At 30.7% G+C, this 20,125-nt stretch overlaps 2 protein-coding genes across 5 annotated transcripts; one reads left to right on the top strand and one right to left on the bottom strand.

The window, feature by feature from the left end:
* The first annotated feature begins 320 nt into the window (after positions 1 to 320).
* On the top strand, positions 321 to 8,159 carry LOC101257958 (filament-like plant protein 4). Of its 4 annotated transcripts, none has more exons than XM_010322117.4 (6): positions 321 to 655; positions 2,154 to 2,285; positions 2,804 to 3,029; positions 3,118 to 5,569; positions 6,279 to 6,318; positions 7,316 to 8,159. In XM_010322117.4, exons 2-6 carry the CDS (start codon positions 2,160 to 2,162, stop codon positions 7,751 to 7,753), a joined length of 3,282 nt encoding a protein of 1,093 aa, XP_010320419.2. In that variant the 5' UTR covers positions 321 to 655; positions 2,154 to 2,159; the 3' UTR covers positions 7,754 to 8,159. The 4 variants fall into 4 exon arrangements, with proteins under 4 accessions (XP_010320419.2, XP_069153565.1, XP_010320420.2 ...); XM_069297464.1 differs by having other exon boundaries at positions 422 to 1,036; XM_010322118.4 differs by lacking the exon at positions 321 to 655 and adding an exon at positions 1,307 to 1,467.
* Positions 8,160 to 14,379: 6,220 nt separating this feature from the next.
* On the bottom strand, positions 14,380 to 15,186 carry LOC101258256 (protein SMALL AUXIN UP-REGULATED RNA 51). The gene has a single exon (XM_004238294.5). The coding sequence runs from the start codon at positions 15,067 to 15,069 to the stop codon at positions 14,743 to 14,745; it is 327 nt and encodes a 108-aa protein (XP_004238342.2). The 5' UTR covers positions 15,070 to 15,186; the 3' UTR covers positions 14,380 to 14,742.
* Positions 15,187 to 20,125: the final 4,939 nt, after the last annotated feature.

A 20,125-nucleotide genomic window follows, 5' to 3' on the forward strand; every position in this document is an offset into this window, starting at 1 on the left:
GAAATAAATAAAATCTTTACAATATATTTTATAGCAACACGAATTTATTTACTAAATTTTTATTTTTATAGATCATATTCAAAAATTAAAATGAAATATAAAAAATTCTATTTTGATTATTTGAGAAATGCAAAGATTTTGAAATGTGATTAAAAAGTCAAAAATTTTTACTTTCACCTATAATCTTTGAGGGTAAACTTGTCCTTTTCATGTCACATCTCCTAGTGGTAATAATATTTTAATATTTTAATTTACTGCTATCCAGATTATATACCTCAGACATAATATAACTAGAGATAATAATTTTGTATATTTTGATTTTTTTTAGTTAAAAAAAATTATTTTTATTAAATAAAAACCTGAATATTTTTGGCTCTTTCCAACTTCTTGCTTTTTAAGTGACACCTAATATTGAATATTTATATTTTTAACCCTTCCCCCCCACTAACACCACCTTCTCCTCCGGCGATCTCATTTTCTCTCTCTAAAACTTTCTCTCTCTATTTTTTTTTAAGTGAAAAAGACTGAAACTTTATCTTTCAAGAGCTCAAATTATGAACTAGATCCTAAAAATTTAGCTGAAATATCAACTGGGTCATAGTTATTTTTTTTGTGTTCTTTAATAAAAAGTTGCAGAGAAGCTGCATTGTTAGCGGTGAGTAGATTTTTTTTTTCTTCCGTTACAGTTTTTTTTTTGAAGATGAGGATGATGGTGTCAATGGGTGTTGAAAAGAATTATTCTTTTTTTGTTGTTGTTCCCATTTAGCTTGGATTTTTGTGATTGTTTTCATTTTAAATTTTCTCCTCTTTTTTCTCCTCCTTTTTGGTTCATGAACTTGTCATTTACCTCATTTTCTGTCGGTGGGGTTATCTCAATTTCAGTTTCAATTCCCGTTTTTGGGGTTTTCATTGCTTTTTTATAGACAAATTTTAGTTCTTTTTTCCTTGTAAGTTCAGTAGCTCATTTGTTACAAGATTTGATTTTTATGGTTTTTTAAAAGTAATGAGAGATTGTGGTGTGTCTACTTTTTTGAGGGTATGCGTTTTCTTGATGAATTTCTGAACTTTTTGCTGTTTTTGTGTAGTTGATTGTATTTGCTGAAAAGGGGTGTGATTGTTTTAATCTCGAGGTTTAGTGTATATTGCTTCTAGCAAAAAAAAGATCATATTTTAGCAATGCAGATTGCTTTGTATATTGATTATTCTGGATTTGGTATTCATCTTGTTAAAATATGAAAATGTGTGATGTTCATGGTTAGTTTTCATTATTTATGGTGGTGTGTCACTTTCAGTAACTACCACTTTTGCCTATTCAATGTCATCTGGGGTCATTTTGTGCCTTATAATTGGCTCTGTTATGGAAAAACAATCATCAGTATTTGATCTGAGTAAATATTCCTTAGTATATGCATATCATTTTGATATTTCTCATTGAGCTTATGATTTTACCTATTTGGAAGTTTTCAGGTGCCAGATTCTTGTAATTCTGTGTTTTTCCTTTATGTTTATTTGCTTGTGTACACAATTTGATTACCTTCTCAGCTCCCTCTACTCCTGTATCATACCTGCACCTTAGTGCTGTTTCTCTATTTTCCTCCTTTTCTGCTGAATTCTTTCCCCAATTCTCGTCGCATTGCAGTTACATGCAAGTATATCCCTAGTTGTGGCATGTGAAGTGTTTTTCCGTGAGTTGAGTTGTCTATTGGAAACAACTCTCTACCTCCAAGGTAAGGGTAAGGTCTGCGTACACACTACCCTCCCTAGAGTCCACCTGTAGGATTACACTGGTACGTTGTTGTTGTTGTTATTGCAAGGAGGAAACAGAGTTCCATTTGCAAGTAAGTCTAAACCTTTCCAGGTATAGCAACATTTCTAATGTATATCTAAGCTAATGGCAGGGCATAATCGTGTATGTTGCTTCTCAGTAAATTAGGAGGACAATATCTGGACATAGCGTGTATTTTCGTTGTGTTGTAGTTTTATGCACGACCACCACTTGCAGCTTAAGGTTTAATGTGACTTCCTGTTGTATCTCCTATCAAGTGATGTGAACTTTTGATGCATTTTTTGTGCTTTTCAGTTATGAAAGCTCTCTTGCCCCTTCTTTTATAATTCATTAACTTAATTCAGTCGATATTTTCCTTGTCCAACAGTCTACAATGGACCGGAGGAGTTGGCCCTGGAAGAAGAAATCATCAGATAAGACTGCAAATGAGAAACCTGCAGCTCTTACAGTGGAATCAGCATCTGCCCCTTCAGATTCAACTGAATCTAAGGTTGAACAGGTGTGTTAGTTGATATCTATTTAATTAGAAAGAATTAAGTACAAGTGCATTTCTTTTTCTTTTTTTTCCCTTCTGCTTGCTCCTTGACTAGGAATTCCATTTTCTTCTCATTCATTGTGGTGACCGTAGCTATTAGACTTTCTAGCTGGAGTTCTTCATATCTTTCCCTTCAAACAATCTGTCAATGTTTTTGCATCTACAACAACGCTTTACTTGTTGCTGCTTTATTTGGTCAATACTAGCAAAGAACTACTACATTTAACTAAATTCTCAGGCTGATAGCTTCAGGTTGAGATTTGATTGATGTTGTTCTTAAAATATTAACGTGATAAATTATAAGCTCTAGTGTAGTTCTAAAATTTTGTTTGCTTCTCTAGTCTCTATTGGTGCGAGAAAGAAGACGACATAGTTTTCAGTTTGGTAAATGAATCTCGAAATGTTTTGACAACTATACATTGTGAGAAATATTCATTCAATTTGTCTTGGTGATTTATGTTTTGGTTTCTGTTGTATTTCAGACTAAACAGGAAATCAAGAAACCGAAGTATGTGCAAATTTCTGTTGAATCTTATTCGCATTTGACTGGACTGGAGGATCAAGTTAAGTCTCTTGAGGAACAAGTGAATGGCTTAGAGGATGAAGTCAAGGATTTGAATGAAAAGTTGTCTGCTGCGCAGTCAGAAATGACTAATAAGGAGAACCTGGTGAAACAGCACGCTAAAGTTGCTGAAGAAGCTGTCTCAGGTGATATACCTAATTGACTTGTGTTTTTCTTGCAATAAGTATTCTTTAACTTAGTATTGAGTTATTTTATTGACATCTGTCTGGACAGGTTGGGAGAAGGCTGAGTCAGAAGCCGCAACACTGAAAAATCACCTGGAATCCGTCACTCTTTTGAAGCTTACTGCTGAAGACAGGGCATCACATTTAGATGGTGCACTGAAGGAGTGCATGCGGCAGATACGTAATTTGAAAGAAGAGCATGAACAGAAGCTGCATGATGTGATTCAGAATAAAGCCAAACAGTTTGACAAAATGAAGCATGAGTTTGAAGCAAAGATAGCTAACTTGGACCAACAGTTACTCAGGTCTGCAGCAGAAAATTCTGCACTCTCAAGGTCTTTGCAGGAGCGTTCTAGCATGGTGATACAGCTCAGTGAAGAAAAATCCCAAGCTGAAGCAGAAATAGAGATGTTGAAGAGCAATATTGAGTCATGTGAAAGGGAGATAAATTCTCTGAAATATGAACTCCATATTAACTCAAAGGAACTAGAAATTCGTAATGAGGAGAAAAATATGAGTGTACGGTCTGCCGAAGTTGCAAATAAACAACACCTGGAGGGAGTGAAGAAAATTGCAAAATTGGAAGCAGAGTGTCAGAGATTACGTGGTCTTGTCCGGAAGAAGTTGCCGGGGCCTGCAGCCTTGGCCCAAATGAAGCTTGAGGTTGAGAGTTTGGGTAGAGATTACGGGGACAGTCGTGTAAAGAAATCTCAAGGAAGGCCTTCTAGTCCACAGTTTTCCAGTTTGCCAGATTTTTCATTTGATAGTGTGCAGAAGTTCCATAAAGAGAATGAGCAACTAACGGAACGCCTTCTGGCAATGGAGGAGGAAACAAAGATGTTGAAAGAAGCTTTGGCGCACCGGAACAGTGAATTACAAGCGTCCAGGAGTATTTGTGCAAAGACATCCAGCAAACTTCAGAGTTTGGAAGCACAGCTGCAAGCAAATCTTGAACAGAAAAGCCCACAAAAGTCCACCATTCGGCGACAGCCTTCTGAGGGTTCCTTTAGCCATGAAGCAAATCATCTTCCAAGATTGGCTTCCATGTCTGAAGATGGAAATGACGATAATGTTAGTTGTGCTAGCTCTTGGACGACAGCATTAATGTCTGATCTCTCCAATGTCAAGAAGGAAAAGAACTTTGACAGTCCACATAAATCTGAAAGTGCAAGTCACCTGGATCTCATGGATGACTTTTTGGAGATGGAGAAATTAGCTTATCAGTCCAGTGACACAAATGGAGCAGTTTCAAGTCCAGACATTCCAAGAAATGCAAGACCCGAAACTACAAAAGTTGACACCTCTGTGCATGTCAGCACAAGCCCAGATACTCTGCTTAAAGAATGCAATGAGACAATTGTATCAGAAGATCAAGCATCTCAACAAGAGGAAGTATCATCACCAAGTCATCAACCTCTTTTAGATGCATCCATATCCATGAAGCTCCAATCAAGAATTTCAACTGTTTTGGAGTCTTTGTCAAAGGAAGCTGACATTCAAAGAATTCAAGAGGATCTCAGAGAGATTGTGCAGGAAATGCGCAATGCCGTCGTACCGCAATCAACTAAGAACATTGTTGAGATAACTCTTTCCCCTAAGACTGCTACTGAATCTCAGGCCTCTCTTGATGATGGTGAGGCAAACTTAGAAAAGGAAATTCCTGTCTCAGAAGATAGTAAGTCCTGCAATGAGTCTATCCATGGTATTAGCAAAGAATTAGCAGATGCTATGTCTCAAATTCATGACTTTGTACTCTTTCTGGGCAAAGAAGCAAAGGCTATCCAGGGAACAGCTCCTGATGGAAGTGGAATCAATGAAAAATTAGATGATTTTTCTGCCACTTATGTTGAGGTAATAAGCAACAGGTTGAGTATGGTGAATTTTGTCCTTGATCTCTCTCATGTGCTGAGTAATGCGAGCCAACTACACTTCAATATACTTGGTTACAAGAATTCTGAAACAGAAATAAGTACTTCTGATTGCATAGACAAGGTTGCTTTACCAGAAAATAAAGATCTTCAGCACTCAGGAGAGGTATATGCAAATGGTTGTGCTCATTTTTCTGATTCTACTTCTGATCCGGACATCCCTCATGAAGGAAGTCTTGTTCCTACTTCAGAGTCAACATCAACCTCTTTGAAGTGCTCGTTGGAGGAGGTTGAACAATTGAAATTAGAGAAAGAAAATATGGCTCTTGATCTTGCTAGATACTCTGAGAACCTGGAGAGCACTAAATCCCAATTGACTGAAACCGAGCAACTTCTCGCAGATGTTAAGTCACAATTAGTATCTGCTCAAAAGGCAAACAGCTTGGCTGAAACTCAGCTCAAATGCATGGCAGAGTCGTATAACTCACTTGAAACTCGGACCGAGGAGTTGCAAACTGAAGTCAACCGTCTTCAGGCCAAGATTGAAAGTCTTGATAATGAGCTTCAAGAGGAAAAGAAGAATCACCAGGATACTTTAGCTAGTTGCAAGGATCTCGAAGAGCAACTGCAAAGGTTAGTCATTTTTGTTCCACATTGGCCTGTAATTATTAAATTTTGATTGTCAGATCTTATAATCCAAATTTAGTTTTAAGTTATCACATTGTGCTTTTCCCTAATCTCTGGATGAGAAAGAGTCTAAAGTTTTTCGTTGACCATGGTTGTCTTATATTTTGAAATATTAACTTTTAGTACTTATTTACTTTTTATGTAGTTTCATTAAGTTTTATTTCAGAAGATTTGAAGATTCTATGTCTGAATTCGCCTAGAAAATTAAGTTTTGTGAGTCTTTTACTCCGGACCCGGCCCTCATAAAATGAAACAGAGGGAGTAACATGAAAGGAAAAGGAAAAGGGAGAAAAAATGTTTCTATGTGATTTCAATAATTTATAGTTGATCCGTTGTCAGGGTCTCTTGTGAGTTTTCACCCTGATTAAGATTCTTCAGTTACTTGGGGCTTGCTGTGTATATAAATCTTTCGGGAACAGCTTCTTTACCTCTCACAAGGTTAGGGTAAGGTTTAACTACACTCTACCCTCCCTAGATCCCACCTCTGGCATTTCACTGGGTATCTTGTTGTTTGCTGTCTATATAAAGGGTGTAGGACTTGACTGCTTGTTACTCACTGCTCTGTCACCAGCATTGCTTACAACTGATATGTTGATTTAAGATTACGTTAAGTGGCACTTAAACTGTATTTAATCTAATTTCCCGTTTTAATCAGGATGGAGACTGCTGCTGATCTCAACGCGAAGTCCAACCAGGTAGCTTTCTTGCACCCTAATAAGCTATTAGTCCAATACATTGTTGTATGTTTTGATGCAGTAGTTTACAGTACTGAATTTAGTTCGAAAAAGATTGTGCTTCTCATTGGTTGTCTGAACTTTTGATCTGATTTCATGCTAACTCAGTTAAAGACAATAGATTTCAGTGATAGTGATGCTATGCAACTGAACTTTGAAATAAATTTTGCCTCTATTATTGGTGTCACATTATTGCTAGCAAATATATTTTTTTGTTTTGCTCCATCTCTCTAAGTTCTGTTTCAGTGATAGAAGTTCCATTGCATATGAAAAGATTTGCGCATTAAACATTTATAATATATGAGCAAATGTCAGAAAAATATGATATCTCGATGACTTTTAAGTCTCACTATGTGTTCAAAACTCAATAAATCATGTATAACCTTGCATTGAAAGACTACTGTTAAATCAATTAGTTGATCTCGGTTTCTGCTGCAGGCCATAATATAACAGTAAAAGAATAATTTTCTTTTATCAATGCGCTGCTAATTAGTGGACTTCGAATTAGATCGAAGACCACGATAAGAAATTGATAGTTTTTAGTAAACATTGAGTTTTGTAATGTGTTGTACAGTTGAATCCGAAGTTCCTATTTTCTCTGGTTTGCAGTCTTAATTCCCCGGAACCCCTCTAATTGTCCTAGTCCCTCCGTCCCAAAATAAGTGGCGTTTTAGCTCATTGGGACTTCTTTTTGTGTTGCTAAAGCAACACTTATTTTGGGACAGAGGGAGTAATTTAGTGAATAAACTCCACTTTTAGATTGCAAAATAGCTTATCAATGATAGATTAACCTACCACATAAATTTTAGGTCTCACCAAACTTTTATGTTGAATCTATGAGTAATTTAAATAAGTTGGTACGAACGATTTGGTGTTAAGATCCTTTTGATAACTTAATGACTGTCCCTTTCAATCTAATGTGAGTGTCTAAAGAAGGTGGTCTGTTAATTTTCTCCAGGAGAAAGACTTGACTGCTGCAGCAGAGAAGCTAGCCGAGTGTCAAGAAACCATATTTCTTCTAGGTAAACAGTTGAACTCGTTGCGTCCTCAGACAGAGTTTATGGGGTCTCCATACATCGATAGAAGTTCAAAAGGGGAGGGCTTTCGGGAAGAATCGACAACCACTAGCATGAACATCCATGACAATGATGTAGCTGAAATGGACAGTGCCAGTTCCGTAAAAGCAACTTGTGAGTCCCCTGTGGATATATATAATGTGTCATATAGTCCTTCGGATACTGAAGTGAACAATCCATTGAGATCACCAATCAGCTCAAAGTCTCCTAAACACCGGCCTACTAAGTCTGGCTCTTCGTCATCTGCTGCGCCTACACCTGAAAAACAATCTCGTGGTTTCAGCCGATTCTTTTCTTCTAAGGGAAAGACCGGATCTTAGCTTGCGCCTTGCAGGCTGCGTATGCCATTAATAAAAGAATCGAAAGGCACGGACAGGTTGACTTGACTACTGTAGATAAATGAGGTACACCTTGTCAATCTGCTTCATTGCAACTCGTCAGAGGTATTTCACACCTCTATTTTGGCCTTGTTGAGGCTAAAAGGTTATACAAGAAAAATCATTTCTCTGGTTCATCATTAGCAGCTTTTATGTTTATTTTCATTTTTTTTTTAAATTTTGTGTAGTGAAGTTCTTAAAATGTTTGTACACATTAGCTCCTTGAAATTACACAATGAAGAAGCCATTTTGTATGTTTTTCTTGTATGAAAAAGATGTTTTGTGATTACTATAAAATAATAGTTGTATGACAATGACTGTATATGATTTATATACACCTTTGTGGAAATGTCTTTGCTTCTCCCCATTCCATTGTTCTTTCCAATGGCATCTGATTTAAAAGCTAGAATATGCGCGGGATGTGTTCCTTAATAGTTCACGAAACCTCTTTAATGACACTGCTTTGGATCCAGGAAGCAAAGAGAACCTTTAATGACACTGCTTTGGATCCAGGAAGCAAAGAGAACGAGCTCGACTGCTTCTCCTCCCTTTTTATTTTCGATTTCTTCAGTGGCCAAGTTAAAGCGTTCAACGTCGGTCTAGATTTAAATATTTAAATATTTTTAGATAGATTCTGATTTCTGTATACCATTTGTCTGGAAATGGGCCACAAACCAAATCGACAACGACTCTGACACTTTTGTCTATATATGGGCTGCTTTGATTTGGAATTGAACCATCACATATTTGTCTCTACTTTTAATTTTGTAATTATTTGATTTGGACTTTATCATGGTTTGAGCCCATCAAATTAGGATACTAATTGGAGCCCATTTTAGCCGAGCTCAATCTTAGACATGACGTGTTTAAAGTTACATATGTCTAAAGTTCAAATACGTTCGCTTGATTTTTTAAACATAACTTTAGCTATATATGTGTATGAATTTTAGCTACATGCGACTTCATATGTCAAGCCAAAACTTGAAAAAGTGAAATAAGTCGATCATAAATCGATTCTAACTATCATATTTTTTAAGAGACAAATCCAATTTGATATGAAATTGATTGATTTTGTTGTTTCTTATTAAAAAAGAGACACATTTGTTAACTTTATTGTAACTATTTCCACATCAACTATACAAACTTAGTGATTGATTGGAACCAAAGATAGACACCTTAAGCTGTTTTCCTTTGTTATTTGAGATCTCTCAATCAATCAATCACTTCACTTTAAATGTAAAGTAGTTGCATCTGTTTAAGTGATTAATCATTTATATTTACAAACAAATAATATTGAAAGATACTAATCCACTTCTTTTTCTTTCATTTGTAATAATTATATGGAAAAAAGTATTCTTGCTTTCACATAATTCTAGCTATAAATATGTTATGACTTACATTTATACCAAATTTGGTTGTGGAGTTAGAAGGTTATGTATGAATTGAGCTTATAAACATAAAAGCATTAGTCTAAATTATATATTTGCACTAAGAAATTCTTTATGCATATACAAAAATTAAATAAAGTGGGAAAATTGTATATAATGACAAACTAATAAATCAAATTAAATGCTATAACCACACTTTAATTTAATTATGCCCTGTAGCAAACTGTTTGTCAGTCATCTCTCTCCCTCAAACTCTCACTCGCCACTTTCTCTCTCTCGCTCCATCTCTCGCTCGCTCCCTCTTGCTTTTATACAAACACAAATGTATAAATTTCATTTGTGTTTGTAAATAAAGCGAGAAAAATTGTATATATACATATATTTTCGCTCCCCTCTCCCAGATTTCGCTTGCCACTCTCCCATATCTCTCTCGCCTCTATCGCTTATACAAACAGAAACGAGTTGTATAAATTGTGTTTCTTGTTGTATAAAGCGAGAGAAAATTGTATATACACATGCAGATACATATATCTTTGTCCTACACACTTATAATTATACTATACAATATTTCCCTGTCCAATTTTCTTTTGTCTTTTTCTCTTTCACGTTTTATACATACACAAATTATACAATTGATTTGCATACAACAACTTTCTTTTATATATGTATAGTGAATTAGATAATTGGTTTTTTTGTATATGTCTAGCGAATTATATAACTGTTTTTTGTATATGTACAGCGAAATATACATGATTATGTTTGTTATGAAGCGTAATTATGCAAATTTTGCTATAGCATACAAATATGAATTTTGTATTTGCTATATGTGAAAGTTGTTCAATAAAGAATCCAGTTATTAACACGATCATATCATAAATTTCAAATACTACCCCCGCAACCCACTTAAAAGCAATGTTCAAGTTCTTCAAACTCATGTGTTAGCTATTCAGTCACAGACTACTTGACTTCCTTACTTTAATTTAATAACGTTAGCTAATTTTATTAATTTGATTTGATTTATAAATTTATAAATTTTACACTTTGATTTAATATATGAAAATCCGAATCAACACGATCATGTACACCCTTAGAGTGCAGCGTGTGTTTTGTCGCATGTTTGAATACAACAAAACTAAAACAAAATTGATTAAAGGTACATATATGTTACCTACCCTCCCAACATTAGGACCTTTGCTAAGTACTATCGAACGTTAAAAACTTTAAAAGAAGACTATGAAAACACTTAGGTGTTGTTTGGGGGGTACTCCATCACACACTCATGCAATTTAAATATGCATTATGAAGAAAATTAGGGTTCCACCGACTACCGAGTCCTTGATGGTCAATTGAACACCCTTTAATCGAAAATTTTTACTATAACTATAGAAAACTATACCAAATATATATGTCAAAAATTCATATATATATATATATTAAATCTTGGACACCCTTAATAAAATTTCTGACTTCACCACTGCTGACCAAAGAATGTATATAGGCAATACTTATTGATTGAGATCATAGGCCGAGCCAGGATTAATGTTCATAAGCTCGTGACTTTTTCCCCTTTTACATTATTAGGTCATAAATTAAATAATTTTTATATATTCTTAAGGTAAAAATACAAACTTTGGATCAAAGTTATATATTGGTTCGACTGATCAATCTTTTATCTCGAAGTCAAGGTCCTCTCTTGCTTTTGGTTGAGATCAAGTTTTCGTCTTGCTTTAGGCTTTAGGCCGGAATCGAATAATCTCTGTCTTAGCAAAGTGAAGTTTTTACTCTTATCGCGTGACTGATCTGATCAGATACTTGCTTTTTCCTATTTTTGACAAAAGAATAACCCTATTTTCCTTTTAGAAAATTACATGACACAAATTGTACAAATAGAAGAGTCAAGTTTATAGGTCTATATGTGTTATATCAATCAATCACTATGGCCATGTTGGTATATATTATTGTATGGGATTAAAACAAAACAAAAGAAGGAAAATTTGAAACAAACAATGTGGGATATATATATATATATATATATATAACAAGTGAAAAGGTGAAAGTAATAGAAGATTAGAAGTCAACCAATACAGTATGATAGCTAAGTTGCTACCAAGACTTTACACATTTGTATGTTTCAAATTGAATTGGACATGATGGTAACATATATATAGAGTAATTTATATATTTATAGAAAATTCAAACAAGAATTAACTGAAGATATGCATTAAATATTTAGAATTAACTTGAAAAAGATAAAATTGCATTCTTAAATAAATAAATAATGATAGAGTCAGAATTTTCATAAAGGAAATTTGATTAAAATATGAAAAAATAAACATATAAAGAAAATGTAAGGAAGTTCAACATATACTGTAGCAACAAAATATAAATACATGGGGCACAAGTTTAAGTGGTTTAGTAATTATCATAATCTAATAATTAAACTACCTTTTTTTCAAAGTTCAGAATTCATAAAAAATTATATCTGTAAAAAATATTCGATACATATACTGATGATCTAAAATTAAATATAATACGTTAAAATAATCGAGTCACGTTCAAACTGAAAACCAAGAAATTAACCATTTGGTCATGTATGCCAACACAAGTAGTTATAATATGACTTTAGTGTACTTATTATTATCAAACAAAATGTTTTAAGTACAAAACATGTTTCTTTTTTTAATAATATGATCCATTTCTTCAGGTATACTTTCTCTTTTCATACAGATATATATGTCTTGCACATTCTCATCATGATATATACAGCTAAAAAAATTGTTTTCTTTTAAGATATTATTATAAACTTCCCATTTGTTTTAATTTTAATGGTCAACATGAATTAATTAAAAGGACTTAGAACAACAGTTATATTTATCATTAATATTATTGTCTTTCCTTTATTGTGCCAAGAAGCAAGTAGAGATTATTAATTAATCTTTTCTGCTAATCAAATTGTAGACAAACAGATATGGAACAATTTTTTTTTATTTGGGCAATAAGGAAAAAGAAATATATATTTATATATATGTCCTTAAAAATTATATCTTATTATATTAAAAACGATAGATTTATTTATAAAATAGTTTAAAATAATAAAATATATGTATGTCCAATTTCCAAATAAGTCAAATAAAATGTTGGAAGATGATTTAGTTAATATAAATAATTTATAAAACCATTGGATTCTTTTGGTGCACCTTGGTTTATATATATCTCCTATTTCCTCTTTTTTTTTTTTTTAATTAGAGTTGTTGAAACTTGAAACAAAGTAACATGTTTCAAATTTAAATGCAACAAGTAACATGATAAACCACATATATAGTAATACTCATAGAATCAAATTTCAAAGAAATAAAGGTAAAAAGTCTATCTGAGTTTCGTACCTGAACCGTTACTAATTATCTATCGAAACATGTCTTGAAATTAATGAGTCAATATATTATTATTATAAGTCATGTTGGTGCATATAAAGTATAAGTTATATATATATATATATATATATATATATCATTAGTGTAAGATTTTTTATTGATATACCTTCTCTAGGATTTGAGTTATAAAGATTTTGTCGTAATAACTTTTTAACAGATAAACCTTTTTAAAACGTGTAATTTGTAATCTTAAATTGTATTAAACTTTTATTTTGTTACGTTAAAATTTATTATTATTTACTATAAATTAAAATAATAATACAAATTGTTTACTAGTAAATGTGATACCGGCCCAGAATTAAAGGACCACATCCAATCCAACCCATATTTGATGAAACAAACAAAATTAAATAAAGGGATAGGATAAAAGATATTACATAAGGTATACACATAAATGTATATAAAATACATTATCGATTTAACTGAATCTCGTATTTTTAACATTGTGTATATATATATACGAGCGTTAAAATTCACTAAACACTACAAATATTATATAGGGTGCAATATGTTAAGCATTCGAGGTTATGTAGATTGACCCCCATCAAATTCAAATTATAAATCCGACTCTGATCACTACAATTCATCATATATATATATATATATATATGTATATTATCTTTTGCTACACCATTTCACTATTTAAAGCCTCTGTACACATAATTTCACTCCAAGTGGGTTCTGTAGAATTTCAGAGTCATTTGCTATTTCAATCTAGACATACATATATAGCCATTTTTATTTATATCTATATACATCTTACTACAGTAATATTTAGGATTTCACGTGAATAGGTATTTTTTTATTTATTTTGTCAACTAGTAGTATATATAAATGAATATATTTATTACTTTAAAATATTTGCACAAACATAAATTTATGCAAATGACACCCTCTGACACTCTAGAACACAAAATTCATGCTTTAATCATAAATAGTAGGCAAGACTTTTTAGTCTCGACATAATTTTAATTATTTTTTTGGTGTATAGTTTTAATTTTTCATAGATTTGTTTGATAGCATGCTAAAGTGTCATTATATCAAGTGACACGTTACTTTCATACCTCTCTAATACCGCAAAAATGATAAGTGTTCGTTTATTTTTAAGTAAATATTTAAAATTCGAATTTTGGATAAGGAGTAATCATCCTTAGTCAGAAGTATTTTACCCTTAATAATCAAATATGATAATACGAATTTAAATTAGTCGAACCTCGAAACAGATATTAAACATAACTACAGAGTAAAGTCTTGAGTTTGAGTTACGTGAATTAGGAAAACTTCTAATAAGAAGTGTTTTCCCTTTCGTGGACTCTAGTAATTAGAGAATCTGAATTATTGAACCAACAAATTCAAAATGCTATTTTTATGAAAGTTGAAATAATTAACTTAACGTCTTCATTACTAACTCATATTTATTTTTAGTTACTATACTTGATAACTTTAGCTCTACTCATATTTATATCTAGTTACTATACTTGATGGCTACACTCATATTTAATTATTTTTTTTTATAAAAAAGTATACTATTAGAATGGCAAGTCAAAGAAAACATTAATATCTAATACCAATACGAGTTGGCATTCATAAAAATGTCCTTTACTCCCAAAAAAATATATAAATAAAAACAACCTGTACATCTTAATATCATTGAAGTTTCTGTTAGAATAGTCATACAGTATATAGATCGAAATTTGATCGAAACTTTAATGTAGGCTCCAAACGAACAAAAATAATAAACATAATAAAGTAAGCACCAAATGTTATATAACTTTATATATTAATAATAATTTGTCAATTCTCTCATAGGGTACAAATATTATCAAACACCACTATGAGGAAAATTACAAACTTTTGAGATTTACAAACATACCCTTCTCCAGATAATTTCCAGTTAGTTATATTTTTTTATAACAATAAACACAAAATCCCAAAAGCCAAAAATAAAAAATAAAAAAAATAAAAAGACAGAAGCAATAAAGTAGATTCCTGAACTTCTGTTATAAAAATTTAAAACTTCAGACAACCTAGCTAGCTCCGCCTACATTTAACTAACTCCACTTCCTTTCGTGCTCGAAACTTACTGACTCGATTAATTTTTAATCTTTTTTATTTACCTTAGTATTGATGAAGTTAAAGATTCGAAAAAATCTTCGTTACATGGAATTGTAAGTCCCATGTCATGATCGAATCCAAATTCTTCTTCAGCCTGTTGAAGTAGTGCACGAAATTCCGGCCTTGATAAAATTGAAATTGGAACAATGTACCTTGTTCGATTTTCTCCAACGTAAACTACAAAATGTCCTCTTGGTACGTCCATTGGAAGACCACCTTGTTGTTCGTCTTGATATCCATTTTTCTTACCTAAACTCGAACATCTTTTTAGTATTTGCTTCAACATTGCCCGTTGTGACAACTTGTTTGATTTTCTAATAGCCATTTGTTTGAAAAGAGAGAAAAAAAATTGATATGAGAGAAATTAAAAGAATAATTGAGAAAATGAGTGTGGTGGAAATGAAAGGAGTTTAAGAGGTATATAAAAAAAAAATTAAATTTTTTTTTTATTATTTTTTATTTCATTTTTAGAAACAAAAGCATGTGGGGTTGGGGTGGTAAAGAAGAGAGAGATAATAGAGGTGTTATAGAAGGGCTCAAGGACAAATGTAAAAAGTGTATGTTGGGAGCCAAAGGCTTTGGGTTTATTACCATTTTGTAGCCTTTTATCAAGACATGTTGGTCCCTTTAACTCTATTTCCAATAAGGTTCGTTCATCCTTAACTATGAAAGATTATATCGAGATAGATAAAAAAAAAATCATCGTTAATCAGATATTATAAGATGATACGTTTTGATTAGTATGAAAAAGAAGAAGAAGGAATAGTATGGAGCATTTTCTTGTTCCTCTTTTAATGAGTCTTATAGTACAGTATTTTGTATCTAATATCGTGCAAAATAATATTATTCACTTTTGAATTGAGTGAGATATGAAATTTCAAGAGAATGAACACTTTTTTTTTAAATGAATCTTACTTGACATGGATTCAGATTAGTCTAAGTGTTAATGTGAATATAAATATATCAAATAGAAAAAGACCTACTTAGTGCTATTTAGATTTCGAATGGCTTATTAGCACTTTTGCACATATTTTGTAATTTTTTAAATTTATGTACCTCATGACATATCATTTTTACGACATAAAGTTTATATTTTAGTATTATAATATTTTTCATGTTACGTCAAGACATGACTTTAGTTTCTAAGTTAAACCGGTAAAGGAAAAAAATTTAATATTCACTCATTTAAAAGACAAAAAGAAACAAAAAATATTCTAACGTATTTAAAGAAATACATTTTAATTTTATTAATATTGAATCCAAACTTAGTGGATTCCTAAAAAAAGTGCATATAACTATTCATAAATTATCAAATTAGCGGCCTTAAAAATAAGGTAGAGGGTTACACGCTACAAAACCTACTTCTCTCTCCGTTTTATTTTATACGTCAAGTCTAATTTTAATCATAAATTTTTCATTATCTTTTAAACATTTTAAATTAATAATTATTGTGATTCATAATACTTTTTACGTAGTTTACAAATATATAAATTTCATTTAAAAAAATTAAAAATTTCATGCGCAAATCTACGATCAAGCTTAAATTGACTGGCTCTCAAAACATAAAATGTGTCATATAAATTGAGACAGAGAAAATATTAAGTACTAGTACTATTCATTATTTATTTTATTTTTATTTTTTTTGTGAAAAGGGAAAGTTATTAAAAACAATAAAAATGAAAATAGTTAACAAACAACAATAGGAAATTCAACTCACATATTGGAAACCTAAGAAGTTGTCTTGTTTCAATTAATCAAGAACCTTCCTAGTAATTTTCAATAGTGTCTTGTTATGAACTTGCTATTTTTTTCAACCACATTCCTTAATTTGTCTTGTGGTAGAATAGAAAATACTATTATCCCTAACTTGAATATTTAATTTTCTTGTTGACTTGACTAATCACAAAATAATTGATTTGAAATTTCATTTGTAATAGTACTTCTTTGATTAACATAAATTAAGCAACTTAACAAACTTTTCAAAGTCAACAAATGTGTAACGTGTTACTAAGGCCAACACACACTACTCTACTTTTTTTTTTCTTTTCCGCGTAAATTCAGATTTAGTTAAGTTTAATACTATATTAGAGATCAAGTGAAATACAAATATATATACACATGGATGAATTATGAATTTTGCATTTTTTTTCCTAGGCTGTGCATAATTCTGAAGGATAAGCATGTTATGATTTTCTAAAGAGAGATGCAAACATTAAAGTTGAAAAATGTAGATAATTTTTTGGTCTTTTAATCCTCACAAAAGCTACTTCATAAAGAAAAGTATTAATTGTTTCGCAAATTCGCTCTATAACTCTAAATATAAAGTAGTTATAGATAATTTTGATGATTCCAACTTAAAATTTGACATTCTCATATCTCAAGGTCTTTTACTATTTTTCTTTGAAGGTCTTTGTAATGTAATCAGCTGAACATTTATTTTATTTTATTTTTTATTTAAAAAAATTGTTTTCCTATCACTTTATAATTTTTTTCAAATTGATACAAAATTATATAAAATTCAATATTAAAAAACCTTCACATTAGCCTATGAAAATTTTAGTAATTTATTTATATATATATAAAGATCAATATAGATTAGATAAATAAAATAATTTTTTAATAAGAGGAATGGTCCGAACATGCTTTGTTTACACGCCCTGAGTTTAGTTGGTTTCAAAACCTCATTGGCTCACTTTACTAGCCCAGCTTGACCCTATTGTTAGGCTAATTACTTGAAATTAACATTATTCGAATTATATAATACATAAATAAATTATATATTATTATTTTTATCTCAATTTATATCAAGACAACACAGAATTAGAAATATAAGTTAACTTATCATATCATGTCGTCAAAGTAATAACATTGATTCTATTTTATACATAATTAGTGTCAGAATTAATAAGCATACATATTAACTATATTGTATAAACTTATAATTTGTCAATTTTGGACTCCCAAAGATTCATGAATCATGTTACTTGATTGACTATTCATCATGTCAGAACGTTAACTGCTATAATTCAGATTCGATAGCACTTAAATATAATCAAAGTCTAATGTATTTATCCAATTCATATTTTTCTCCCGATGACTCATTACCTTAATTTTTTAAATATTCTTTTCTTGTAACTAAGTGACTATGGTATATTAGCGATTCACCCCACAAAATTTGACAAGCCACTCTATACAACAAAAATACATATATTGGACATATGAAATATTAAAGGAAAAAGAGGCGACAACTCAAAAATATAGGAGATTTATACCATTTCGAAATGACAGTTTCTTAAAAAAATTATTTGAAGTAACACAAACATCAACGTAAATACATTTATTCTCAAGAGTTAAAGATAAAATATTAAATTTTATGATAGTTTTACTCCTACCATGTATTTATATTGAAATTGGTTATTCCAAATAAATAAAATACTAGCCATTTGTTGTATTACAATATATTAGTTCTTGTTGTAAAAAAAATTATTGATAGGTATAGAGATTTAAGAAATTTTATCCTAAGTTGTAAAATAATAGGCAAAGTTCTAGTGTCAAAAACTTTTTTTTTAAAACTAAAAATTGAAAAGGGAGATTTACTGCATTACTCATAGCATGACCATACAAGAAAATAGTGAAAATTTATAATATATTAGTTGATTCTCTAGAGCTTATAAAACTTCTTTGCTCAAAAAATAAAATTAATTTAATTTAATACATTAAATCAAATTTTTAAAACAAGATACAATGATTTTGTGTATCACTATTATATGTTACTTTTATAGACAAGTTTTATAAATAATAATTAACAACTTAAAATATTTGAAAACTCATATTAAATTTGTTTGACTTTTCAAATTTTATAAATAAAAAAAAACATGTATTGTTAGACTCATGCATCTAAGTCAATATATAAGAAAATTATTACATATTTATATTAGAAAGACATGAAAAATGATATTATTGTTTTTATTAATGTATTAAACATCTAAAATCTTTTTTAAAAAAAACTGTCAAATTTAGAAAGGATATTCATAAATCATAATACTCATAATATCGTATATAAGAAAAATAATGAAATGTTTTATTAATTAAAATTGTCAAACAATGAGATAATAATGCACTCTAATATGTGGGGGATTATTTCTTATTCCTTTTTCAGAATCCAAAAAAGCTACGAGGAACACATGTACTTTATAATTATTCTTAAGTTCGAAGTAATTAACTTAATTATCACTCCTATTTATTTGCTTTCGTTTTTGGTCCCCCAAAGCATTTAATCTCATTATTTTATATTGGTTATTGTCTATTAAAAGAAATGTTCGAAGGTTTTAAACAGAAACATACATGAAATTCTTTTTTTTTTTTAAGTTATGAAATTTTATCAATTTTAAATTTAGATCACTAATTATATTGAAATATTTCGAAATATATATGCCTTTCAATTTATTTTTTTTTCAAATTCATTTTTGTCCTTATTTCACATGCACCTAAGTCTGTCCCACATTTGGCTACATTGAAAAGTCTGTTTCAAAATCATACGATTAATTAATTAGCTTTTGTTAGTAGTGTTAATACATTTCATCTAATTGATAATTTAATTAGAAGGACTTCTCACCTAAAATATTACTGTAGTTGATTAGGACATAATTGTCTAAGGAGAGTATAAAAGATTAAAATTAGTCGCATATATTTAAGAATAATATCCTTGACCTTTCTTACTATAATTATAATAACAAAATTCTACAAGTACGACATGATAATATAGACAAATTTAAGATTTAAACAATATGAAGTTATTACTTAATAATTATGGTCATGATAAAATATTTAATTAATAGAACATTATAGATCTTCAATCTTTAAATATTAGTTTTGATTGAATTAGAACCATATGAGAATTAGATCCTTTGATAGAGTGGTAAGACCCCCACCCCCATGTACCCATAGTAAGTTTTTTTATGACACGATCACATGTTAGCTGGATCTATGAGTTGATAGCACGAAAATAGCAAGGAGTGTGCTAGTGAGTCTCAAGCGAAAGAAAGAAGGACGTGAGAGGCATAGAGAGGACTCAAGGACAAGACACGACTCAGACTCCAATAAATTTAATCTTCATTGGCATTTACGGGCTTACAACTTATATCCTCCAAAACAAGAGATCAAGCTCACCTCATCTTTAATACCAGAATTAACAAGATTATATTATAAAAAGAGTTTAAATCATATACATTAATCAATCAGTATTTACCACCCCTTCTTCCCAACTCCATCCCCATACATAGTAAGTTCTTTTATGACACAACCCCCAAAATTAATTGGATTCATGAGTTTTTAACTTCAGAATTAACAAAATTATATTACAACAAGAGTTTAAGTTATAA

The sequence above is a fragment of the Solanum lycopersicum genome, chromosome 4 (assembly GCF_036512215.1).
Source record: "Solanum lycopersicum chromosome 4, SLM_r2.1".
Taxonomy (NCBI): Eukaryota; Viridiplantae; Streptophyta; class Magnoliopsida; order Solanales; family Solanaceae; genus Solanum; species Solanum lycopersicum.